Source organism: Engraulis encrasicolus, chromosome 1 (assembly GCF_034702125.1).
Source record: "Engraulis encrasicolus isolate BLACKSEA-1 chromosome 1, IST_EnEncr_1.0, whole genome shotgun sequence".
Taxonomy (NCBI): domain Eukaryota; kingdom Metazoa; phylum Chordata; class Actinopteri; order Clupeiformes; family Engraulidae; genus Engraulis; species Engraulis encrasicolus.
This window is the reverse complement of record NC_085857.1, coordinates 35,145,813-35,171,109: the sequence shown is the minus strand read 5'-3', so window position 1 is coordinate 35,171,109 and position 25,297 is coordinate 35,145,813. Positions and strand designations below refer to the sequence as shown.

Genomic DNA, 25,297 nt, shown 5'->3' with positions numbered 1-25,297 from the left:
AGTTGAGATTCAGAACAGGGGTGCGTTTCTCGACAGCGTTTCTCGTTGCTAGGTTAGCTAGGTTAGCTGACTGGTTGCGATGCGATTTCCCATTGCTACGAAGTTCCAAACTGATTAGCAACAATGCTTTTGCGAAACGGGGACCAAATCCCCAGGCCATGGGTCAACAGCATGGACACACACATTGGCTCACTGAAAACACTCAACACATTACATTACATTGCATTACACTTACTGTAGCTGAGGCTTTTATCCTGACTTGGTTATTTTACAGGGCATTGTATACAGTCTCAGGGAGCAATGTGGGGTTAGTTGCCTTGCTCAAGGAGAGGTAATTGTGGGATTCAAAACGGCAATCCACTAACCTTAAGACCATCTCCCTAAGCATTGAGCCACTGCTGTCACCTACACACTGTACATTTTCAGTGTTCAGCATTCAAATTCTTTCACACAGTAGGACCAATCCTAAGGGTGCTAAATTCAGGCTTCTCAACACCGCAAATTGTACTGTGCAGGAGTTGTTGATGCTGATTCAGGCTAGGCCTCCAGACCACACACAATGATGATGAGCCTAATTGAAGGCCTAAGAGCCACTACTGGACTGGTAATCTGACATACAGGGCATTTTCCCGCTACGCCGACAGTCCTCAGGATGCTGTTGTGTGTTTGTCTTGTTTTACTTAGAGATCAGACCTCAATTTAGATGAGGCGGTCCACTGGTTTATCTTTAATTCATAGATGGTTACATGTCGCTATTCAGACATGCCGCTATTCAGACATTGATGTCCATTGTCTGAATACTGGCACGTTTCCCACCGAAATCTGCCATTTCTGTGGTTTGTGCTACGTTGCCCAGGTTTTGTTTTTCAGTTTAGGGAGAGTGCATGCAGTTACCCTGACCCTGACCGTAACCTTAATCCTACGGCATATCTTGTGTCTGAAGAGCGGTATGTCTGAATAGCGGTATGTCTGAATAGCGCTTGCCCCCATTCATGGTTAGAGGGCTGAGCTAATCATAATATGGGAAAGCTGAAGGCTGCATGAGGGGCTGTAAACTGGTCTATGCCACAAATGCCCAGGCGGCTTTCTGATCTCAGTCTTGCTCTGGCCACTACTGTATGATGCCAGAGACCCCTCACCCTCACACCACACCACATTAAGGTCAAGGGTCAAGCACAAAGAGAGTTCCTAAAAAGTAACCAGGTAGTCATATGGAAGTGTGTGCTTATTGGGTGCAACCTACATGCTATGTATCTGTCCCTACCAAATAAACTTAACTAAACTAAGCTATACCATCGATAACCACTCTCTGCACTCTGCCAAACATTAAGTTGTCCACAGTAGGCCTACATGTATGTCCAATGACTGTTTTAAAACAATGCTAAGTTCAGTAACCAGTATTGTCACATGTTGGAAGGAGAATTGGTATTGTCTCTTATTTGAACTGCAGAGTTAGGAGACGACCACTGCTGACCTTTCAAAACCACGATGTGGCCCTAACAAAGACTGTTTTGCTATAGATAAAGCTACATTTCTACTACAAAAAAGCACTACATCTCATAGGAAATTCTTTTTAAATGTGTCATCAGAAACTACAACCGCCACCCTTGCACAACTCTTTTCATCATCATTATCGTCATCATCATCTGTCAAAATCAGCTGTTTCTTTACTCTGGCTACCCAGAAATGAAAAAAAAGACCTTTTCCTATATATGACAACATTCTGACCATAGAGTGACTCAAGCATGTCTGGACATAGTCGTAACCTGTTACTGATGCGATTCTGCATGTAGGCCTCATGCATCCCCATAACATTAGGCAGCCAGTGACTTTTAACATTACGGAGAAGTCTAACATTTATGATAAAAGCACATTGCAGCTGTGGAAGGTAGTCACACATAGCCAACATTTTACTCAATTCACACCTGGTCTGCCTTTCACATTTTAATACAGTGAATGAATTATTTTGGGCGCAATTATAGGCCTACTCAAAATCTCTCAAAATCTGACAAAAATAAATAAAATATAAAAACATCAGGTACATGAAATACTTTATATTATTACAATTTTTAAATCAAGTTCACAATCATTGTCTGCCAGTGAAATAGAAGTTAACAGCACATATGTCATCATGGCAATTGGGATAAAATATTTAGTAATATAATAAAGCCTCTCTCACCTGGTGTGAACTTGTTCTCTGCGTTCTTGCAGTGCGGCCTCTGTGTGGACTTGTTGAATAAAGTTGTATCCAAGATACTAGTGTCAGACTCTCGCCGCTGCTCTCTTTTTATGGGTTGGCCCCACCCCACCCGTTCTGTCTCGTCACTCATGCGGTTGACTCGGCTCAGCACAGTCGACGACCGGCCCAACCCACTTTTTTCTTCCTTTCCCTTCCCTTGCCTTCCCTTCCCTTCCTGTGAGCTTGTTAAGCTTTCCCGTAGTTAGATAACATACTCTAAAAAGTACCCTACTATGTCAGCAATGACACAAATTGTGTCTTCCTCAGGGACAACACATTTGAATGTGTGTGCTCAGGGACAACACATTTTGTGTCAATTGTTACATGTGGCATGTGTGTGTACAAAAGGGGTAATTATAGTGTAATGACAAGAAATTAATGAATAAACTGAAATAAACAGTTTTTGAGTCATATTCAAGTCACATTCCTGGTTTGTGATGAGTATTTGGCTACGTTGTAAATATGAAATACATTCAAAATGAGAATAATTAATTCAATTTTTAACACAAAATGTATCAGACACAGTGTTTTAACTGGATAATACACATGTTGTCTCACATTCACATTAACATGGGGGGCGCAACGCGCAAAGCCTGCATGGCCATGGGGACCCCGGTTCGAGTAAGGCCAGGGTCATTTCCTAGTCCTCCCCCATCTCTCTCTTCCACTCACTTCCTGTCAGCATCTCATACAGTCCTGTCAATCAAGGCATAAAAGGCCCCTACAAATAAGTATATTTTGAAAAAAAAAATCCCATTAACACAATGCATGTGTCAAAAAATGACACATTCCTTCTTAGAGTTTAATGTGGTCATTGGTGACTCAAGTCAGGTTACAAAGAGATAAAAAGGAAAGAGAGTTGTGAGTTCTTGGAATTGAGAGATACTGTACATCATAAGTGTTCTTAGTAGGCTACTGCTGGGAGAGACACAGTTACATATAAATCACATCTGGCCTGAGAGGTCCCAAAAATATTAATCTCAGAAGTGAAATAACAACATAGTGAAATCAACATTTTTATAAGTGGTAAATAATTTACATTCAGCTCTGCTGTTTGTTGTGGGTATAGCCTAAGGGGTGAAGGTAAGGGACTTTCTCATGTTAAACTTGTCTAATATTGGCCCTGCCGTAGCCATGTGGTGGGGCACTCGCCTGCGGCTGACCCGGGTTCGATTCCCAGCCCGGGTCCTTTGCCGACCCCTCCACGTCTCTCTCGCCATTCGCTTCCTGTCTACCTCTCGTACGGTCCTTTCCTTAATAAAGTCTAAAAGACCAAAAACACATCTTTTAAAAAAAAAACGTGTCTAATATTGTATACAAATGTTCTTCCCTTCCATTCCCTTCTCTTCCTGTCAGCGTGTTAAGTTTTGCCTTAAATATCATATTATATAACAGGGAGTTGGAGGTGATAGGGGAAGAGAGGTGTGAGTTCTTGGGATTGAGATATAGACATGACTGTTCTTGCTATTACTGCTGAGAGTGACACAATTATAGTTCATCAGATCTGGCCTGCTTGATCTAGTCTAAAGACAGATAAGAGTAACACTTTAAATTGTGGTTTCATTTTTAGAGTGTCTACTACATGTATTACTTGTAATATTATGTAGGCCTATACTGTACTTACACTGCATCTAACCCTAACCCTTATAAAGGCATGGACAATTCTTTTGGCCCATGGGCCACATTGGGTTTAAAGTATTGACCGAAGGGCAAGATTTTACAGGCAACTTGCCCGTGTCAATAATAAGAAATGGTGTACGTTGACTAACTAGTCAGCTATGCCATTTGTGCACATTTTAATTAAATGTACGGTATTGAGATGTAGCCTATGTACTAGGTTAATCTTGTTCGCAACATTTTCGCTCTGTTTTAGGTAGCCATTTTAACAATGCTGAGAGACCGTAAGAATTTGTGTATTTGAAATGTGTCTTTCTTGTAAAGCCTGTGGGGACCACATGAAATGGCTCAGCGGGCCGCATGTGGCCCCCGGGCCTGAATTTTACCCAGCTCTGTTATAAGGTATAGTGAAAGTAAGGTAAAAACAGTGTGTCATCTGGTTCGCTCTTTTTAGAATCTGATGACGCACTGGGCAAAACGTGTTGTTCACTGTGGGTTAGAGATAGGTTAGGGTTAGGGTTAGGGTTGGTTGGTACATGGTATTACACTGGTATTACATGGTATTAAATATTGCTATGCTGGTTATTACACTGTAACTAATGTAGTGTAATATTTAACCATTAAAATAAAGTGTTTCCAAAAAAAACCATTACAACATTATTACACCTAGTAAAAGTAAACTACATAAATGGTCTGCATTACAGCAGCATTGTTAGTAGGCCTAATGGTAGCCTCTTGGTAGCCTAATGGTAGCGCAGATGGGGTCACCGGCAGGCCTATTCACTATTTGCTGAAAAAACTACATCATAACAACATTGCTATGACATTTCAGAGAGCCTTAAGTAACAGATTAACAGGGTTAATAATTTGTTCGCCATGCATCAGTTACATTTACTTGGACAGAAATTCATTCTTGTTTAGAGCAATGAGCTTATGAGGAACAACATAGCAACCACTTTCTCGTGTGTGTGTGTGTGTGTGTGTGTGTGTGTGTGCGTGCGTGCGTGCGTGTGTGTGTGTGTGTGTGTTTGAAGCAGGAAACAAACTGCAGTTTCTATGGAAATACACCAAGTTGATGACCAGTGTGAAATCAAAAGTTCCTCATCGCTATGGCAACCATGTGTTGATTTGTCTTTCATTTCACTCTAATCCGTCATGTTCAAAAACATCCAGAGATCCCAACATATACAGTGAAATCATCATTTTAAAGAATTATAAATAATGTATGATTTGTTGTGGGTAAGAGATGAGAGGATGGGACTTTTTCCTATTAAACGTCCTATGATATTGTTGTATGCTTTTGGAAAATAAAAACCAAATTTGAAAAACTGATAAATGATATACTAGACTACACATTACATCTGGCCGTGTTGGTGTCTAGACTAGGAAATATTCACCAGATGCACTATTCAACGTGTGTTGAATTCAAAGTGTTCAGTGAGACAGCAAGACTTTGAGAGTGAAGTTTAACACTTTGTGCTTAATCAACTTTCGCAAATAGTACAGGGTTACACACACCAGACGGTCGGGCGGACTGTGAAGGAGCTGGTAGTCATGGGTGTGTGTGCGTGAGAGGAGAGAGTGGTCATGAACACACTCTTTTGTGACCTAACATGCCCTTAGGGAGGCCATTTGAGATGACTGGTCTTGCCAGAAATTGTAGACCTATACACTCATCGGTTGCTGCTGCCGAAGTTCAGAGACTGTCTTTCATCCAATGTCAAAGCCATTGTCAAAGACAAACAAACCACAGTCAATAACAAAAGGTTCAAAGGCAAAAGCTTTATTTTTTCCAAACGTCTATATTACCAAAGCCACAGATCATTTGCATAATATATTACAATACACACAATGAATGACGAGAAAAAGAGCATTATCTAAAACACACATATAAAACCATCTGCGGGTCATAACAATCCTGTTAAAAAAGGGCTTTACGTGTATAGACGCAAAACAGGATACAAACATAAGAATATCGTCAACATTGCAGAGATTGCTTGACCCATGTCTGGGATGTGGGTGGTGGTAATATTGTGCAGTAGAAGCCGACATGTTACAAACAGAATATAGTTGTCATACACGTATACACTATATACAGTGATAAGCATTAAAATAATGTTAAAAAAATGATATAACTCATACATAAGTGCAGAAAACATTGATAACAACAGACTCAAATGCGACATCGTAAACCATACATGAGCTGTAAGACTCTTTTTCCCTTTCATTTGTTATTTTCTATTAAGACAGACAGACACACACATACACACATACATACACACACTAGGTAGGTACTTCCCTATGAACACTACCGTGCTGTACAGCTGTCGTTCCTAGTAATGACTGCTATGTTTTCCCGCCAGACAGGGAGAAATAACCTTTTACAATGCCTTTTACAATCGGTTCCCCACCAGGCAGTGAGAGAGAACATTTACAATCCATTTTACATTGGCTCTCACCTGCTAAAGGACACTTTTATGGCAAAGGGGGTCACACAGGCCAGAAATGCTGCTCCTCTGGCTGTGGCACCAACAGTCGCATCCCGACTCAATTTCTGACTACCTTAGACCAGACAGCAATGACATCAAGGGTAAACCTGTCACGTCGCATGTTGACTATGGCCTTAACCTAGACCTTTCCCTAACCCTAACCGTCTTTTTTAAGTTATGCTGCCACAAGGGGGTGGCTTTGAGACGCATGTCACATTTTTACTCAAAGGGCATAGCTTAGACGTCAAAAATTGTAGTCTGGTGAAATGTAGTCAGAAATTGATGATTTGGGATGATGCACTGTAAAGCTGGTGCATGATCTAACCACAAATATAGAATGCATTGCATTGCATTATATGTATGTAGGAGTCTTGAAAGGCAGAGAGTTACCGTAGCAATGTGTGGGTCCGCCATGGTTGAGGGCGCTTAGCGACCCACCCATGTTCTTTGTACAGGGATTTGAACCTGCCAACCCTATTCCATTCCCAAAAGCTCAACTCCATCAGCATAAGGCCATAACTTCAGAATCAGAGCGCAGCTATTGAGATGACAAGGACACAGAAGATATTTAAGGTGAGATGGATGTGGTGGTCTCTAGATCACAACTTTCCAACTGATATGGGATTCAAACTTATCCCCCTGCGATTCCCAAGACCAACTCTCCAACCACAAAGCCAGACCATAAAGGTTGATCGAGATCTCTATACAGACAGCAGTTATTTAGAGACAGACGGCAGTTACTTTATGGTGAAGAAGAGGCTATACAGAAGAATCAGCCACAAACGAAGGCTTGATGTAGGGGCTCTATTATATGATTGTTGGTAATGGCCCTAATCTGAAAACTTGAAACTCTTGGCAATGTCACACCAATGTTGTTATGATTTAGTTTAGATTTTTCAGCAAACAGCGAGAAGAATCAACACAGCAATCCCATGTGCACAAAGAAGCTACGGCTACGGTGAGAAGGAGGTGGTGGTCTCCGTTTCCGTGACGCCCCCGGCGGTGGAGTAGCGCTTCCCAGAGAGGGAGCTGAGGCGGAAGAATTGCCTCTGGCTCATGCAGCCAAAGTCCTTGAGGAGCTTGAGCAGGTCGTGGCGGAACTTCACCCCGATGAATGCGTACAGGAACGGGTTGACGCAGCAGCGCATGAAGGCCAGGGCCCTGGTGACGTCCATCATGTAAAACCGGGCCCGCTCGTAGGTGCAGTTGTCCGTGCCGCCCTTGGCGATGTACACCGTGTCTAGGATGAGCACCACGTTGTAGGGGATCTGGCTGACCAGGAAGACGGAGACCACTGCGAAGATGACCTTGATGGCTTTGTTCTTCTCGAAGCTCCTGGCCAAGGTCAGGGTCTTCACGATGCTGGAGTAGCAGAAGACCATGACCAGGGTCGGCAGGGCGAAGCCCAGGATCATCTGCGCCACCTGCAGGCCCACCTAGAAATAACAATAGTAATAATAAGAAGAATAGTAACGTTAATAACTTTGGATTGCATGTTTATCACATTTAGCAGATATTTTTAAAGGGGCACAAGGTAGGATGGCGTTGTTTGCGCAGTGCACGTGGCATGCCTGTCTCAAAATCTTCACCGTAATGAAAAAAATGCTGTTCAAATAAACTCGCTGTGAGAATGTTTTTCATTGCGGAGTGCTAGCAGTTGATACAAATCTGAATACGGTATGTAAAGTGAATTCTAAACAGTCATTATGACCAGGGCTATTGCTTTTTTCATACATGATTAAAGATGGATCTTCTTCCATATATTCCATTTTGAATGTCCAGAAATTGACATTTTTAGCTGCGAAGCTTTCTGTACTTTGGTCATACTAATAAATATTAATTTATAACTTTGAAAATATTCATGAAAACACAGAATTTGTCAATAGGCAGAACAGTTTCAATGAGCCGCTTAGTTGTAATGCCTACAGAGAGCACCTTTTAAAAAAGCATTTATTTGGCTTGAACAATGAAGATGGAGACAGGACACTAGTGGGAGAGAGATGGTGCCAGGTAGGGACATGACTCAGGCCAGACTCAAACCCCAAACAAGCAACATGTAGCAAACATGGATATACTACTATGCATAAACATGCATATACAAAGCAACAACAGCAAACATACTGTACATATAGTATAGTATAAAAAATATAGAAAATCAGAGGGAAATATAAAAATAAAATCATTGAACGGCACATCATCAAATTTCAGAAACGGTAAGAAAACAGACCTTCAGCTGGTCCGTCTGGTTGTAGTAGAGCTCGCAGGTGTTGTTTGTGCTGACTTCGGTGAAGACCATCTCAGGGATGGAGAAGAGCACTGCCAGGGCCCAGATCACCACGCTGGACACCTAGCAGACGTCAATCAAAAAATAATTCAATTCAATTTGATTTTATTTATTTCAAACATGCAAGAGGAATTAACAAATTTTAGCCCAAGCCCTTTTTGGGAAAAGGTGCCCTCTGCCTATTAACCAAAATATCTGCCTCCGAAGCACATAAAAACATGAAATATGTTGTATTTAAAAGCTAGGACCCTCATTTTGCATTGGAATGTTTTCATTCAGCTTTAACATACCCACACTGTTCATAAAAAAAAAAATCCCAAAAGCCTGAATGCAGCGAATATGTCGCTCCAGGCTAAAATGGGTTCACTCTGTTCCCAACAACACAACAAAAAAACAGATTCATCAAAAATCCTTCACACCAACCTTGCTGATGTAGATGGCCTTGGAGCGGCAGCGGTGGGCGGACACGGCTTTGGTGATGGCGAAGTAGCGGTCCACGCTGATGCAGGTCAGCAGGAACATGCCTATGGAATGAGGTGCAAAATATACAGTGAATGGACTGGTAACACTGTATATTAATGGCTGCTTATAAAGACATAGTAATCAATTAACTAATGATGGACAAGACATTAACCAAATGTTTTTAATATTAGCTACATTATGTTCATACTTTATAAAATATCTATAAATAATATGTTTGTGATTTCACAAATCTTTTAACAGAGCATTATTAGTCATTTACAAACAATTTGTAAACGTTTGATGAATATAAAATATTAACATGACATTTAAAAGTCATTTACAAACATTTGTTAATGCTTTCTTCATCATTTGTTCATTATTTACTGAGTGTTATTAATGCTTTATAAGCAGAATTTATTATAAAGTGTTATCAATGGACTCTCTGCCTTCATTGGAGACTTTAAGCAGGGCAATTAATATTGTACACACAGAGGAATGCCGTTGTTTCTAAACAAACACCATATAACTTTTATCTGATACTATGTTTTAAGTTTATCTGTCCTCTTGATGTGTTTTTTTGTAAGTTTATTTTCCTTATTATATGTTTATGTGTCTGTCTGCATCTGAAACTATATATAGGCTGCCATGATTACCATGACTCCCTGGAAGAAGAGACCCTTGTGCCTCTTTTCCACTGCTAAGTTTCTGGTAGGCCTACAGCTCGATGCAGCGCGACTCGGCCGCCACTTTTTGCTTTATGATTGGGCACGACACAGCTCAATCGAAGAGCAAAAAGTGGCGGCCGAATCGCACTTTGTCGAGCTGTTAGGCCTACCAGAAAACCGCCAGTGGAAAAGAGGCATCAGTCCCAATGGGACAATCCTGGCTAAATGAAGGATTCATGAAAAACATACCGCTCAGGAAGGTGATCCGGTACACCGTGTAGGTGGCCTTGCAGACGAAGGAGCCCAGCACCCAGGGCGGGGTGAAGCTGGTGGCCCAGAACGGGAGGGTGATGGCGAAGAGTAGGTCGGCCACGCCCAGGCTCAGCAGGTAGATGTCCGTCATGGTCTTCAGCCGACTGAAGTAGATGTAGGTGAGGATCACCTAGTGAGGTAGATTAAGGGAAATATTACACAAGTTTTAATGTAAAGTGACCTTGGGTATCTTGACAGGTGCTTTAAATAAAATGTATTATTATTATCATAAGAATCTTTCCCTTGGTGATATAAGCACCTCTGAACCAAATTTAGCGCTTGTGTCACCAAGTGAAAGCTTGTTTGAGGTATCTCAATAAAAAAATCTATAGATGTCCGTCATGGTCTTCAGCCGACTGAAGTAGATGTAGGTGAGGATCACCTAGTGAGAAGGATTAAGGCAAATATTACACACGTTTTAATGTAAAGTGACCTTGGGTATCTTGACAGGCGCTTTAAATAAAATGTATTATTATTATCATAAGAATCTTTCCCTTGGTGATATAAGCACCAACCAAATTTAGCGCTTGTGTCACCAAGTGAAAGCTTGTTTGAGGTATCTCAATAAAAAATCTATAGATGTCCGTCATGGTCTTCAGCCGACTGAAGTAGATGTAGGTGAGGATCACCTAGTGAGGCAGACTAAGGCAAATATTCCATACGAATCTTTCCCTTGGGGATAAAAGCTAGCTAGCCTAGTTCTCACTGACGGCGCGCTTGTGTACACAAACTACCGTCTTGTAGCACTGCCGTCAACATGCTCTTCTCGAGTCTTTATTGCAACTCATCACCAACAAATTCCCCCAACAACGTTTTCTGTTCATCTCTACAGAGTCAATATAGTCTAGATTCTGTCCTGTGACTCATCAATGCGAGCTGCCGTTGATATTTAAGCAATAAATGCTCAGTTTAATTTCTACTCGAGAAGAGCATGTTAATGGCAGCGCTACCAGATGGTAGTGTGTGTAGCTCCGTTCCAGCAGGGGGCTCCGGAGCGACACACACGCACCGTCGGTGAGAACCAGGCTAGATAAAAGCACACATGAACCAAATTTGGCACTTGTGTCACCAAGTGAAACGTTGTTTGAGGTATCTGCTGAGTATGACCTAGTGAGGCAGATTAACCCGTTAAAACACAGCCTTATAAATTTGCTGTTACCAAAATGGCAATGACAAGGTCGTAAAAGCCCAGTGTTATGTCACAGTAGTGTAGTAGTACCAGAGAGAGTAGAGAGAGAGAGGTTCCATTGGCCCATTGTTTCCGGGTTCTATTATTGCAAGGGGGAGGGGGGGAAATCCACCTTTAGGCAGACCTAAGGACTGTTCTATTCAATGCTAGGAGTATTATGACACGCCCCTTTAGGCAGACCGGAACCTGGTCATGTTAGGTGCCCAAAGCAACCTATTACATTGGCATATCTCTACATACTTAAAGAATCTCTGGTAGTACTATGGTAATGAACCTTTCAATGAATACAGCGTGCCTCTGATGGTGCATTATGGGGCTACGTCAATATTCCATAAGAACTCTTCAAAGGAAAGAAGTCTACCGCACACATTCTTGACTTCTTGCTCGTTTTATTAGAGCGAACATTCCATAAGAATCTTTCACTTGGTGTTACAAGCACCTATGAACCAAATGTGGTGCTTGTACCACCAGTGATGGTCAAATTGGATTCATTAGTGACAGTCTACTACCACATATTCCAAACATGGCTGTAACTACCATTGAGGACACCGAGGTCATGTCCTCTGTATTTTTTTCAGAAATGTAAAATGTATCTACAGTCGATATATGATCAACAATGATGAATTCAGTCTGTAAGCACCACCCCCATTTATCCTCAAGGCAGTGATTAATGAACATAAACTCGACCCATTCTAAATGTACAGTATGCAGCACAGCACACAGAATTTGACCCCGGTATATGAAAATGTCTCGTTACAGCCCTGATTCCAAATAACCTTGTTTTACCAGTCCAATTCAACCGGATGATCATTCAACGAGCCAACAACCTGGCTGAATTGGACAGATGACTAAGTCATTTGGAAAATATGGCACATGATTGTAATTAATACATTCATACTGTGTATCACCAAGTGAAAGGTTGTTTGAGGTATCTGCTCGCTGCACTGACCAGGGCGTTGCCCACGATGGCCACGAAACAGATGATGGAGAAGACAGCGGGCATGAACCAGGCGCGGAACTGACGCACGCGCTCCGTGCTGCAGAAGGCGTCGTCCGTGTCATATTCATACGTCGGCTCGGAGTACTCCGTTGAGTAGTCCTCCGTGGGGCCCGTGTCCTCCGTGGCGCCTTTTTTACTCTCCTCCGATGTGGTGAGCTTTAGTAGCAGGAGAAAGGAAGACAAAGAAGAATAGGTGAGAGGTCATTTTCACTTAGGTCATATTTGAAAGCATTTTCAGTTGAATTGAATTGAATGATATGCATGCATTATTTCTTTGGTGATCAAAGATGCAGTACAGTATGTTGTCTCTTACATGCACTGTTGCCAATCCCTTTGTGGTCATCGGCTGTGGTGTGGAGACCTTATAAGAAAAGAGTACATTGCATCACATGTTAAGCATTGAATTTTTCAAAAATATCTCTGTTGAGTAACTGAAGATGACAACTAGGCCTACATAGCGTTGGTTTTAAAATGTAGGAAATGGGATTGATCCTTGTACTAATAAGTTTGAATTCCCATTGAAATGTAGTTTTTTTGCTTGGTTTTGTCTTATACTGTATATATATGTCCTTTTTTTCTTTTTCCTCTCACTATAGTTATAGGCCTATTACAGTATATAATCACTTTTTTAATAGCATCAAGAAGTGACAAGCTGACAACACTGTTTTTTTTTTTCGTTGACTTTGGAGCTGAATTACTGAAATGATTGAAACATTCTTGAATATAGTGGAACATATTTTTTAGGCATAATGTGTCTTTACTTCACACAGGACGGTGAAATAGAGTGACAGGAAATTCAGGGGTAGAAAGGGTGGGGTAGGGTTTAGAAGTGACTCAGACTGGATTCGAACCTGGGTCCCCATGGTCCATGTGTCCAGGTATGATACAGCTGCAGTACACCACAAACAACCCACCGCCACCACACACACACGCACGCACGCACGCACGCACGCACGCACGCACACACACACACACACACACACACACACACACACACACACACACACACACACACACACACACACACACACACACACACACACACACACACTACTGTACGGTGAAACTTACAGACACATCTGCATCCTGTCCCCGGACAGTCATTGACACCTCTGTGGTGTTTCCCATGGCGACACACACCTGGGGTAAGACAGAACCACAGTGGCATGTTAGTGAAACTTCAATGCATAACACCTCAGGACTTCAATGCCTATCACCTTAGGGCAGGGGTGCCTAACTCAAATTGACTGAGGGCCAAAAAAAAAAAAATCTGGAACAAAGTCGCGGGCCGAACTCAACAATTATTTTAAAAACTGAAATTGAGCATGCACTTCATACAGTTAAATTTCACATACACTCTTTCCCATCATATTTGTTAGTTAGAATGTGTCTGCACATCCTGTGACAGAGCAAATTTCATGTTCAAGTCATGTTACGCTATACATGAATGGTGTATGAGGGCCAACTGTAATACACTTATGAAATGAATAAAATGGCTCTGCGGGCCTGAGTTTGACATCCCTGCCTTAGGGCTTCATTCCCACATCATAGTGGCAAGGCAAAGCAGGACCTTTTTTAAAAAAACTTACATACGCGTCCCGCCGCACTGCTCCATTTGGGTGCCACTGGGGGCTGCCCCCTTGCACGGGTAAGGCATAACTGCAATTTCATTGTGTGCAATGCACAGGGTTTCTTTTTCATGAACAAATTCAAGCACTTTTCAAGCACCCCCAAGCATCACATTTTCAGTTTTCCAGCACCAAGAAGAGACAAGAGGCTCTTTCAAGAAACTTTTGGTACTATGAGGGAGCGCTAGGGGGTCACCACATTGGAAGGGGGACACGGCCCCCACTTTGAGAACCACTGTGGGACACTTGGTACAGAGAGAGTAGAGAGAGAGAGGTTCCATTGGCCCATTGTTTCCGGGTTCTATTATTGGGGGGGAAATCCCCCTTTAGGCAGACCTAGGCAGACCTGAGGACTGTTCTATTCAATGCTAGGAGCATTATGACACGGCCCTTTAGGCAGACCGGAACCTGGTCATGTTAGGTGCCCATAGAAACCTATTATGTTGGCATATCTCTATATACTTAAAGAATCTCTGCTTGGTAGACTGAGTGGGAGGGGGGTGTGGGTGTCCTTCTTTTCCAAGGAATTCAAGCACCAGTGGGAAGAGTATGCATGACTTTACCTTGATTTACAGAGCAGACTGTAAACGATACTCAACAGCACAAAGCAAGTTCAAAAGAAATGAACCAATATACCACAAAGGTTGTATTGTCACTTACCATGAGCTGGCAGGCCCAGACACCAAGGAGGAGTCCAAATGCTTTGACTGCAGAAAAAGAGACAAATGATGAGAACGGTTGTGATATATTCTACCAAAGTTCCAGGGAATAGTACATTTGATATTCTGTAATATTCTACCAAAGTTCCAGGGAATAGTACATTTAATTTTGGCACCTGTGTGAGTCATTCGGTTGAAGGATCAATTCCAGACACAGACACCCTTTTTGCTTTTCGTTTCTGTTTTAGTTTTGAAATCTTTATCTGTATTTGAGTATCCTTCCATACATGCACGTGTACTGTGCACACACACACACACACACACACACACACACACACACACACACACACACACACACACACACACACACACACACACACACACACACACACACACACACACACACACACACACACACACACAGAGTTTTTTATTAACAAAAAAGCCTTTTGTATGTACATGATGCATACAATGCTAAGCTTGAGGTTAAAGGATAATTTCTGCCGATTTTGACATGCAGTTGTAATGTTTATACCCTGGTCTTGTCAGTACTTGAGATTTTTTTTCTTCTTCTTCAGCCTTTTCTGAGATCCTGGTCATTGTAATGGGGGCAAAGTTTGTTTACATTAAGACAAAAAAAATCTTTATTTATTCCCAATAACATCCAAAAGGTTATGCAACATCAGCAGACAACAATCAAACAGCGATACCTTTTGGGATAATATTTGGAGTAGGCTTATGTTGATAAGGTTTCTAATGTAAACAAAGTCTGCCCCCATTAGAATAGCTCAGATCTCGGAAAGAGCTGAGCCGAAAAATGCAGCATCACAGGGTACTGACAAGTCAAGGGTAGTGTGAGCAATACAACAGCATATTGAAATTGGCAGAAGTGCTTCCTCAAGGCATTTCATGTTTACAAATATAGCTTTGCATTCACACTTGCAATCCTTAACAAATGAATATTACAATGCATTGCATGTTATCAGTCATATATGCTGTGTTACAAAAACAGTCTGTGTAGTTTTGCCACATTGAAAATATCTTGTGTTCCCATTACTTCCAATCTCTCTCTCTCTCTCTCTCTCTCTCTCTCTCTCTCTCTCTCTCTCTCTCTCTCTCTCTCTCTCTCTCTCTCTCTCTCTCTCTCTCTCTCTCATTCTCATACACACATGTGTGGCAAGTAGATACATGACAAGTTGCTCATTTCTGCAGCTGTCTCCCAGTGGACATGTGAGGTATTGCAATTTAAGAACGTTCAGCTTTGGCTTTGGCTTTGGAGCACAATTTTCATGAAGAAAAGAGCTGGTTTCTCATAGATCATACTATCATTCAAAATACTAAAATCAACTGCACACCCACTACAAATTTTACACCAGTGCTATGCACCTGTGCTCACCGGTCTTCTTTCAACCCTGGTGTGTGACCACACACAAGACAGTATAATGTAATGGGTATGCAGTTCACAAACAGGATGTACAACCCATCAGTCTATCAAAGTTTTTTTTTTTTTTAAATTTGACCCAAATGTATTCCTCATAAAAGGGCCTATAGCGGTGTCAGTCTATTTGGCCAAATGGCTGATAAGTCAATGAGATGATTTTGTGGCTTTTGCTGGTGGATGAGAATGGCTTCCTGGAATAAATAAATAGGTTACCACAAACCATTAGTTCACTGAGAGTGCATATCTTTAGGACATCACAGCCGTCCTAATTTTTTTGTTTGTTCTGACTAGACTGTGAAAGCAGTTACTGTGAACTGTCATTAAGCGAATAGGCTATGAATAACCTTTACAGTATGTAGCCCAGTTTGTGAGCTTTGCGTTTGTGGACTGCATTCACATCCACACTGTGTCAGTCAGTTTGTCTATCTGTATGTCTGTTAGCAGCATAATGAAAGAGTCATGAATGGTTTTCTGTTAGTTTTAGGACTGATGGAGAGTGCGGAAAGAAATAAGTGAATCAGATTTTGGTCGTGATCTAGATTATCATCCGGACTCATGAGGGTGAAATGACCAGGCTGCCTTTACAGGAGGCCCGCACTCTCAGAGAGCGTTCTAGTCTACATGGGCAGGCTGTCATCATGCTTTAGCGTATGTAGGCCTATCGCACGCTTGCATTCAGCGTGTTGGTGCGACGCATTTTGAAGATAAAGCGTGCTCCTCAATGTCTAGGGCTAGGCTATGTCATCTGGTCTTAACCTCCTACCAAGACATTGCAACGTGCTACAGTAGCGTCCCTAGAGGTTAGGACAAGGGTTTTGGATTTCCAATTGGGCTATGTCTGTCATTTGGTCTTCCCTTCAAGCCATTGTAACATGCTACAGTATCTGGGCTACACTAACAGCCTGCTGGTATACCTCCATAGCCCACGCGCAAATACAGAACCCTTATCCTAACGTCTATGCCGATATAGGCCAAGCACGTTACAATGGCTTGGTAGCTCAGTTTAACACATAGCAATTTTTTACAAGACACCCTGTTTGAGCCAGCCTATTAGTATAACCCAGTGTTCCTCAAACTTTTTCAGACCGAGGACCACTTTGTGCCCCCCAAACATGTTCAGGGACCACCTGTCAACTGAATTGACAGTTGACGGGTGCTAATTTGACTTCTGCTATGTTTAGCTTTGTAATAAGGTCACAAATATAGCCTACTGGTAGTCTGTCTTGGAATAGTAGAAATCCCATTGCGGACCACCTGAGCTCTGTCACGGACCACCAGTGGTCCCTGGACCACACTTTGAGAATCACTGGTATAACCCAAACGTAAACTCAAAACCCTTATCCTTATGTCTATGGTCGATATTGTATCAGGTTACAATGGCTTAGTAGAAGAGGAAGACCAAATGACAGAGAGCAAATCTAACTTGAAAAAGAATGGTCGTCGCACACTCAGAACTTCATGCAGTTACATTTAATAGGACCAACGTTTCGGCTTCCGCCTTCATCAGGGTCATCTTGAGCATTCTTTTTCAAGTTGAGTCTAATTGTCTGCCGTACGCACCTCAAACGGTGTGCGTTTACTGAAACCCAAAGAAAGACAGCACAAATCCAAAACTTTTGTCCTAACCTCTAGGGACGCTAGCATGTTGCAATGGCTTTGAGGGAAGACCAAATGACATCGACATAGCCTAAGCGCAAATCCAAAACCCTACTTCCTAACCTCTAGGGGGCGCTACTGTAGCACATTGCAATGGCTTGGTACCTCAGCTCGACATGTAGCTCATTTTTACAAGACACCGTGTTTGATCCAGAGGGGAAGACATGGCCTCAATTGCAAGCAGGGCTCTGAATTAACACCAGCCAACCAGCCAAATGCTGGTGAAAATTCAGTTTGGCTGGTTGAAAAAATGACTTAGGCCTACTAACCACTTTGACTGATGGTGAGTGATGTGCGGCTAGTAATATTTAACATCTACTAGCCAAATTGTTTAGAGATGACAAAAGTTAATTTATAGCCCTGATTGCAAGTGCCAGTATTCCCCTGCCTCACAACTTACACCTGATGCAGGAGTTGTGCACAGGAACGGGTTTGGACTTTGATATTGAATGTTTCCAAGAGATACTACAGAGGGTAAACAACAAGAGTGGAAACACTTCAAAGATCAAAGATGTATTCACAAAAAACATGCACTCCCACACATGTGCATGCACAAACAACACAAAATATACATACACACATGGTCTCTCTCTCACACACACACACACACACACACGTTTGCATTAATTCAAGTTGCCATCTGTCCTTCCGTTTGCACCCCCTGCCCTTCTCCTCGCCCAACAGTGACACTACACTGCTCAAATACACTTAACCACAGCGCTTATCAAAGAAATCGCTGTAGTGAAGCTTTGCTTTTTCATGCGCACAAACAGCTATATATAGGCCATACCACTACAATGTGTCTTGAAATGTGTGCAGAGCTCATTTTGTATAGGGTGGATTGTACACATGTGTTGCCTCTCACCAAGCTGGTGCAAATTCATACTTAACGCAAATTCACACTTACGTATTCACAATTCAACTCTCACTAGGGGAAAAAATGGTATGCATTCAAAGATTTAATCTGAGTGAGTGTTTTTGTGCTTGTATTTTGAAACACCTCCCCATACTCTGTCCATTATTGCTTGAACTGTACCCTTGCATGACTGTCATGGATCACAACTAAAGTAGGCCTACTATATTGCCAAGATTTTCAAAATATTGATAAGAGTGTCAACCTCATAAATATATTTTAATGTGTGTTCATCAAATTCTTTATAGTCAAATAATCTCAAGTTAAAGTCCTTTTCTCATAAATGTGTTGCTGTTAATGTTCAGATTTTACCCCACAGGATAAAAGACCTTGTTTTTAGTCATAGTTCAGGTGTAAATAGGAACTAGTTCATGCACAACCACCAGCACATCACAAAAACTAGAACCAGAAGTTCCAGAAGTTTCTGTTGTGCCAGCTGGCCAACTGCAGTAGTCTGAAGATAGGCCTACAGCAGTGGTGTAGTCTACTTTTTTATGGTGGGTATACTGTATATTTGAGATTTTTTTGAAGTGGGTATACTGTATATATTTGTGCCATTCAAAACAATGGATCAATACATTTTAAGTGGGTATACTGAAATCCCTGAAATGTAGAAGTGGGTATACTCCGTATACCCGCGTTCTAGACTACACCACTGGCCTACAGTACATCCTAGTTAATGGAAGATTGTAACAGCATGCCCACTGCAAAAACAATGATAACCAATCACCACTCTGAAGATGAATACTATTGTAACAGTACATATACAGTAGTCCACTGCAAAAACAGTGAAAACAGTGCAAAAAAGTGCAACTCTGCAAAAAAAAACTGTGATTACCAGTAACTGGGAATCTAAAGATGCAAAGACTATATGCATTACTTTCTATGACAGTGTCACAATACACAAGTAGTTAGGTGCATAAAAGCCCCTAAAAATACTTTTGACTGGAAAAAAAAGTACACCCATAACAAAGCAGAGCACTTCACTGAACTCACCCATGGTAACCGTCGTCAGGGTGCCTTCAGGTGATGTCTGTTGCCTACTGTAGTAGAGAGACGGGGCACCTTGTGTGTTGTTCCGTGCAGAGGATGCAGCCGTCCGTCCGGTGAGGGAGGTGAGCAGAGTACGTAGCACCTGTTGGGGGAGGATGCGGTCGCCTCAGCAGCTAGTGGAGTGGAAACAGCGTGCGAGCGGTCCTCCTGACGCCTGACGTGCCTTGCGTTGTCTTGTCTGTCTCGAGTGAGGTGAGGTGAGTGAGTGAGTTCAAAGAGGAAGGGGACTCTGACAGGATGACAGGAGGCCTCTCTCTCTCTCTCCCTCCCCCCCCCCTACCACTCCCCCTGCCATATGCTCACACACACACGCATGTGCACTCGTTCACTCGTACACAAATGCACAGGAATACTCCGGCGCAAACACTGTACACAAGCACAATGGATGTGTACCATCCCCACACATACTGTACAAATATGTACAGACAGAAATACACAAATATGCACAGCAGATGCACACACACGCACGCATGCACGCGCGTACTCACACACACACACACACACACACACACACACACACACACAGACACAGACACACACACGCACACACGCACACGCACACACACACACACACACACACACACACACACACACACACACACACACACACACACACACACACACACACACACACACACACACTCATTTCTCCTACAGCTTCCTTGGTAGTAGTGTTATGCTGAGTTCAGAAACTTGAGGGAACTTTTGAGAGCAACAGAAACATGTTCTGTGTATGGGTTTGTCTGTTTATGTTCTCAGATTGAGATGTTGAGGAGGGGGGAATTATCAGCGTTTCTCAGTCTGTGTGTGTGTTTGTGTTTCTCTGTCTCTCTGTCTCTCTCTCTCTCTCTCTCTCTCTCTCTCTCTCTCTCTCTCTCTCTCTCTCTCTCTCTCTCTCTCTCTCTCTCTCTCTCTCTCTCTCTGTCTCTGTCTCTGTCTCTGTCTCTCTCTCTCTCTCTCTTTTCAACTCATGAAACTTCAATGTGTGAGAGTCACATGCCACCAAAAAAAAAAAAAAGAAGCCAGAAACGAGAGGGATCTGTGTCATACCCAGAGCTGGTGTGGTGGCATGACATGAATCACAATGAATGTTTTCCCTGAATATACACCACACCTGTAACCCAATTCTGGGTAACTGACCTTTTGAAATTGACCTTTTTTGTTGTTTTTCAACCATTTTGTCTGTTGTTTTTTAAAGCTGGCACGATGTGTCCCTGACATTTAATGAGAAGAACATGGGATATTTTCAACATAATACAGTATATCATCAATAAACCACTGAATAAATCCCCAGCTTTAATGAGAACAACATGGGGATATTTTCAACATAATACAGTATATCATCAATAAACCACTGAATAAATCCCCAGCTCTGGATCTCAGAGCAGTGGGTCATGTACAGTAACCTGGTTCTCACGCAGATGATTATTTCACAAAGTTGGGCGAAAAATGCAGGAGGGTCTGCGTGAGAGCTACATGTACTGTACAGCTGTTGTGACTGATAATATAATGTCACAGGTTACAGGTTCAAATCATTGTAATAGACAGTGCGTGTATCATTGTAATAGACAGACTGTGGCTTGCGTGCCGTGCGTGTGTGTATCATTGTAATAGACAGTGCGTGTATCATTGTAATAGACAGACTGTGGTTTGTGCGTGTGTGCGTGTGTGCGTGCGTGTGTGTGTGTTCGTGGTGGGAGTTGTAAAATACCAACAGTTCTCCTACATCCTCATCCATTGCAGAAGTGCCCTTGAGTCAGGCCTCTGTACCTCTTCTCCATATCTCCAGGGGCTTTGCTCTGAGTAAGGAGAGGTGTCAAAAATCCCATTCAGAAGTAAAAACCCTGCCCAGGGCACAGAGCCGTGCCCAGAATGCCATGTGTGGGTGGGCAGTTGGCTCATCTGGGGCGGCAGAAAACAATACCCGAAAAAAAAGGGGAGGAAAACTACAGATAGCCTACTAAAACTTCAAGCATAAATAATAATAAAATAAATAAATAAATAATAATAAAATAATAATAATCAGGGTTTTTTCTAGAACATTTTGGTATGAGGCAGCACCAGGGGGCTCACCACCACAGCCACTTTAGGAACCATTGTGGGTCACTCGCTAAATTGAGTGGGTTGGGGGTCTGGTTGTCCTCCCCCAGAATATTTTGTGTTTTTTAGATGCAATTTCCTGCATTCTAATCAATTTTAGGGTGAAGTGCAGCAATCTATCTGACATCTCAATGTTTTCACGTTTCTCACTTTTTTTCTCTCTCACATTCTTCTTCTCTCTAAACAGGGATTAAAGTTAACTTTTTCACAACTGTCCCGGAACGTCCAGAAAATCATTGTATTTCATATGAATTGGTTACTGCAACTGTGTTATTGAAATATTGTTAAAGTAATAGGCCTATCACTGACTGGAGGTGTACTGGTGCTTAGGCGCATACGTTGCACAATGGCAGCAACCTGTTGGGCATTAACCAACATCTATAGCAGTGATGCCGGTGCCAGGGTCAGGGGGCAGATTTTTTCAAGAGAGAAAAAATAAATGCCATTGGTACTATAGTAGCTTCACAATGAGGCATAGGCCTACGATCTCATGGTTAAGTAAATAATTTTACCCTTTGAAATCATATCATTGTTCTCTCCATCTGTAGTCTACATTTATTTAGAAATGAAACAAAATACATTGGAGACAATAAAACTCATTTCCTATAAATTTGAATTACTTCGACAAGAAGGCTTGCCCGTCAAAACGTGCCTGGTTAACCCTGGGACTGATTTTACTACGTCCAACAAAAGAATAACAGACTTCACGTTGCATGATGCTGTTGTGACAGTTAGGCCTAGATGACTACAGAGTGCGCTCCCTTGCCAGGACTCAGAGTAACATGAACAGGGCAAGTTACATACCTAATGATATATATTTTTTTAAATCACCAGCTGCATTTATTCTATCAAGACACTAGCAGATAATAAATCGTGGCCTTTTTTCGGGCCGGTTTTCTTTTGATGGACAGGACATTTCTCAGGGGGGCAGGACTTGTTTCTGAGGGGCAGCTCTGGGGGGGCAGGACTTGTCCCTGGGGGGGGGCAGTGCCCACCCCTGGTCTTGGTCTCAAGATAGATGAACAGACCAAGCATATGGATCACTGGAACCATGTCGTGTGATCTGAAGAGACCAAGATAAACAAATATACTTTAGATGGTGTCAAGCATGTGTGGTGGTAAACAAGTGAGTTTTACAAAAAAAAGTGTATCCTATCAAAAGCCAAGCATGGTAGTGGGACTGACATGGTTTGGGGATGCATGAATGCTGTCAACATTAGTAATCTGAAATACACCTAAAAGAAACATGCATGTCAACATGCACTGTGACTACTGAAGCAGATCCTGTTATTCTCCATAGGATTGCATTCAAATCTCACACCAATCTATTTAAGCCAGATGCAGACTCAAAATGTAAAAGTTCAATGCAAAGAAAGGTTGAAACGCACACTGATGACCTCTCTTTTCATCCCTTTTCATTTCGTTTCATTTCGAGACGATTTGTGCAAACACAGCCCCTTCTCTACCGGATTTTCATCTGGGTACTCACTTTTGTGAGTACATGTTCAAACATTCATGGCTGTATTTTGTTTTTTTCTGAGTGAACAAGAAATTTAAGCGGTTAAATATGTTGTTAAAAGGTCACTAATCATTGTGTCCAAGTGAAATTTCTGCAATGCTTTCCTATGAAAAGATATCCTCACAAATCTGCAAACTGTGAGGGGTGTATTCACTTTCGTGATATACTGTATATCGATTTTCATCATAGATGATGAATTTTACTTTACTGAAAAAAATACAGAGGACCTGACCTCTGTGTCCTCAATGGTAGTTACGGTCATGACCCTGCCCCAATGTCCTTCCTTCCTAGAGTAACTGGTCTACCTGCGCAGAGGTATCTATAGGAAGAGTTGTGTTGGCCACAGTCAAAATTGAGGGCAGTGGCTTGATGACTCCCTCCATAAATAAACACGGAGGGAGGTGGCGGACAGTACTGTCAAAGAAATTGGATATAAGAAGAAGCGTCATTTTGTTTCTTTTCCGGTATCCACTTTATGTCGGGTGAACGACCCCCTTAGGAGACCTTCGGTTAGGAGACCTTCGGAGTCCTGAGGTTGAGAATAAATCAAGCCCCCTTAGCGCTTTAGATGGCGGTAGCGCACGTCTTGAGCAAACACCTCAAAAATAGAAGAAAGAGGGGACAACGCCCCCTTAGGAGACCCAACTTGAGCCCACGCTTTTGCATTGAGTGGGCGTGGTTTGCGTTATCTTTCTCTTATCCAGTATTTTTGGTACTGTAGGGGAGTAGGCTGCAGAAAGTCTCATCCGATGTTGCCCACAAATATCCCTGCCCCTGCCCACAATTTCAGGTAACTGCCAAAGGAGGAATGGCCATAGTTTGGAATGGCACTCGATGACGCCATGTATAGCTATCCAACTGAAAGGACAGCAGTTGTTGCCAATATAGTACACTGTGAAACATGGCGGCAAAGTGTGTCCATATATGGTCAAACATGGCCGACCTCCTGGTTTTGCACAGTCTTCAAAAGGTTCCAGACATGGGCTACTGCTCATTTCCATTAAATATCATTCAGCAATCTGAGGGGAATGGATAAAATAACCTTTTTGCGCATTATTAAAGCACACGATATCAACCAACTGTGTAATTACTTGACTTGGTAAAGGTAAAGGTAATGGTAATGGTAATGGTAACTTGTTTCAGGACAATAGCAGAACATCCAACTTTGTAGAATTAGTATGCGTAACCTAGCCATGTTAACGCAAACTCTGTCTAGTGGTGGCCCTGTCTATACTTGCCTTGAATCGGAGCTGATTGGGTCAACTTTGTGGCAGGGTTTTAACCTTCTGAACCCAGGAATGCCACCTCTGCCTGAAAGTTACTTCAAGTCACCTCAAAAAACATAACAGCGAGGGCGGTAAAATCATTCATAATTTTATTCACTCACAGCCAAAAATCCATTTGATCAGAGTGATGTTTTTTAAGATAAGGGCAGGATGTGGGTAAAAGTTACAACTGTGGGGGTTTCCCTCATGCCACTGCCAGAGACTTTATAGCAAGCAGTCTTTCTCTTTCTCTCAGCTTATGTTGAGTATGATGAGGAACCTATAGTTTTTCAATCCAAACTTGTATCAATACATCCAGAAACAAAAATGTATTTGTACACTTTCTCATGTGTGCGTGGGTCCGTGTGTGCATGTGCGTGCATGCGTGTGTGTGTGTTTCTGTATGTGTGTGTGTGTGTGTGTGTGTGTGTGTGTGTGTGTGTGTGTGTGTGTGTGTGTGTGTGTGTGTGTGTGTGTGTGTGTGTGTGTGTGTGTGTGTGTGTGTGTGCGCGTGTGTGTGTGAGAGTGTGTGCTTGGGTGTGTGTGTGTGTGTGTGTGTGTGTGTGTGTGTGTGTGTGTGTGTGTGTGTGTGTGTGTGTGTGTGTGTGTGTGTGTGTGTGCGTGTGTGCGCGTGTGTGTGTGTGTCTGTGTGTGTGTGCTTGGGCGTGTGTGTGTGTGTGTGTGTGTGTGTGTGTGTGTGTGTGTGTGTGTGTGTGTGTGTGTGTGTGTGTGTGTGTGTGTGTGTGTTTGGCTACTGTAGCATTTAAATTTGTTAACCCATTGAGACGCGGTGTTATAAATTTGCT

At 42.3% G+C, this 25,297-nt stretch overlaps 2 protein-coding genes across 2 annotated transcripts in view; both read right to left on the bottom strand.

Moving 5' to 3' along the window:
- LOC134450721 (tensin-4-like) overlaps positions 1 to 2,253 on the bottom strand; it is a 29,937-nt gene extending 27,684 nt beyond the window's left edge. The window contains exon 1 of the mRNA XM_063200671.1: positions 2,180 to 2,253. The gene's annotated coding sequence lies outside the window, so the exon portion shown is untranslated. The remainder of the gene's footprint in view (positions 1 to 2,179) is intronic.
- Positions 2,254 to 5,623: 3,370 nt separating this feature from the next.
- On the bottom strand, positions 5,624 to 19,789 carry ccr7 (chemokine (C-C motif) receptor 7). Its single transcript, XM_063217156.1, has 9 exons — positions 19,551 to 19,789; positions 14,546 to 14,592; positions 13,329 to 13,397; positions 12,571 to 12,618; positions 12,207 to 12,413; positions 10,006 to 10,198; positions 9,053 to 9,153; positions 8,573 to 8,692; positions 5,624 to 7,781 (listed from the first exon to the last, which is right to left on the bottom strand). The coding sequence occupies exons 1-9, from the start codon at positions 19,552 to 19,554 to the stop codon at positions 7,299 to 7,301; spliced, it is 1,272 nt and encodes a 423-aa protein (XP_063073226.1). The 5' UTR covers positions 19,555 to 19,789; the 3' UTR covers positions 5,624 to 7,298.
- Positions 19,790 to 25,297: the final 5,508 nt, after the last annotated feature.

Excerpts from the sequence above, each read along its gene's own strand:
- ccr7 (XM_063217156.1), bottom strand. Across the intron at positions 10,199-12,206 it reads CCATCGTGGGCAACGCCCTG|GTGATCCTCACCTACATCTA; the intron begins GTCAGTGCAGCG and ends CTACCTCACTAG. Across the intron at positions 7,782-8,572 it reads ACCAGACGGACCAGCTGAAG|GTGGGCCTGCAGGTGGCGCA; the intron begins GTCTGTTTTCTT and ends TGTTATTTCTAG.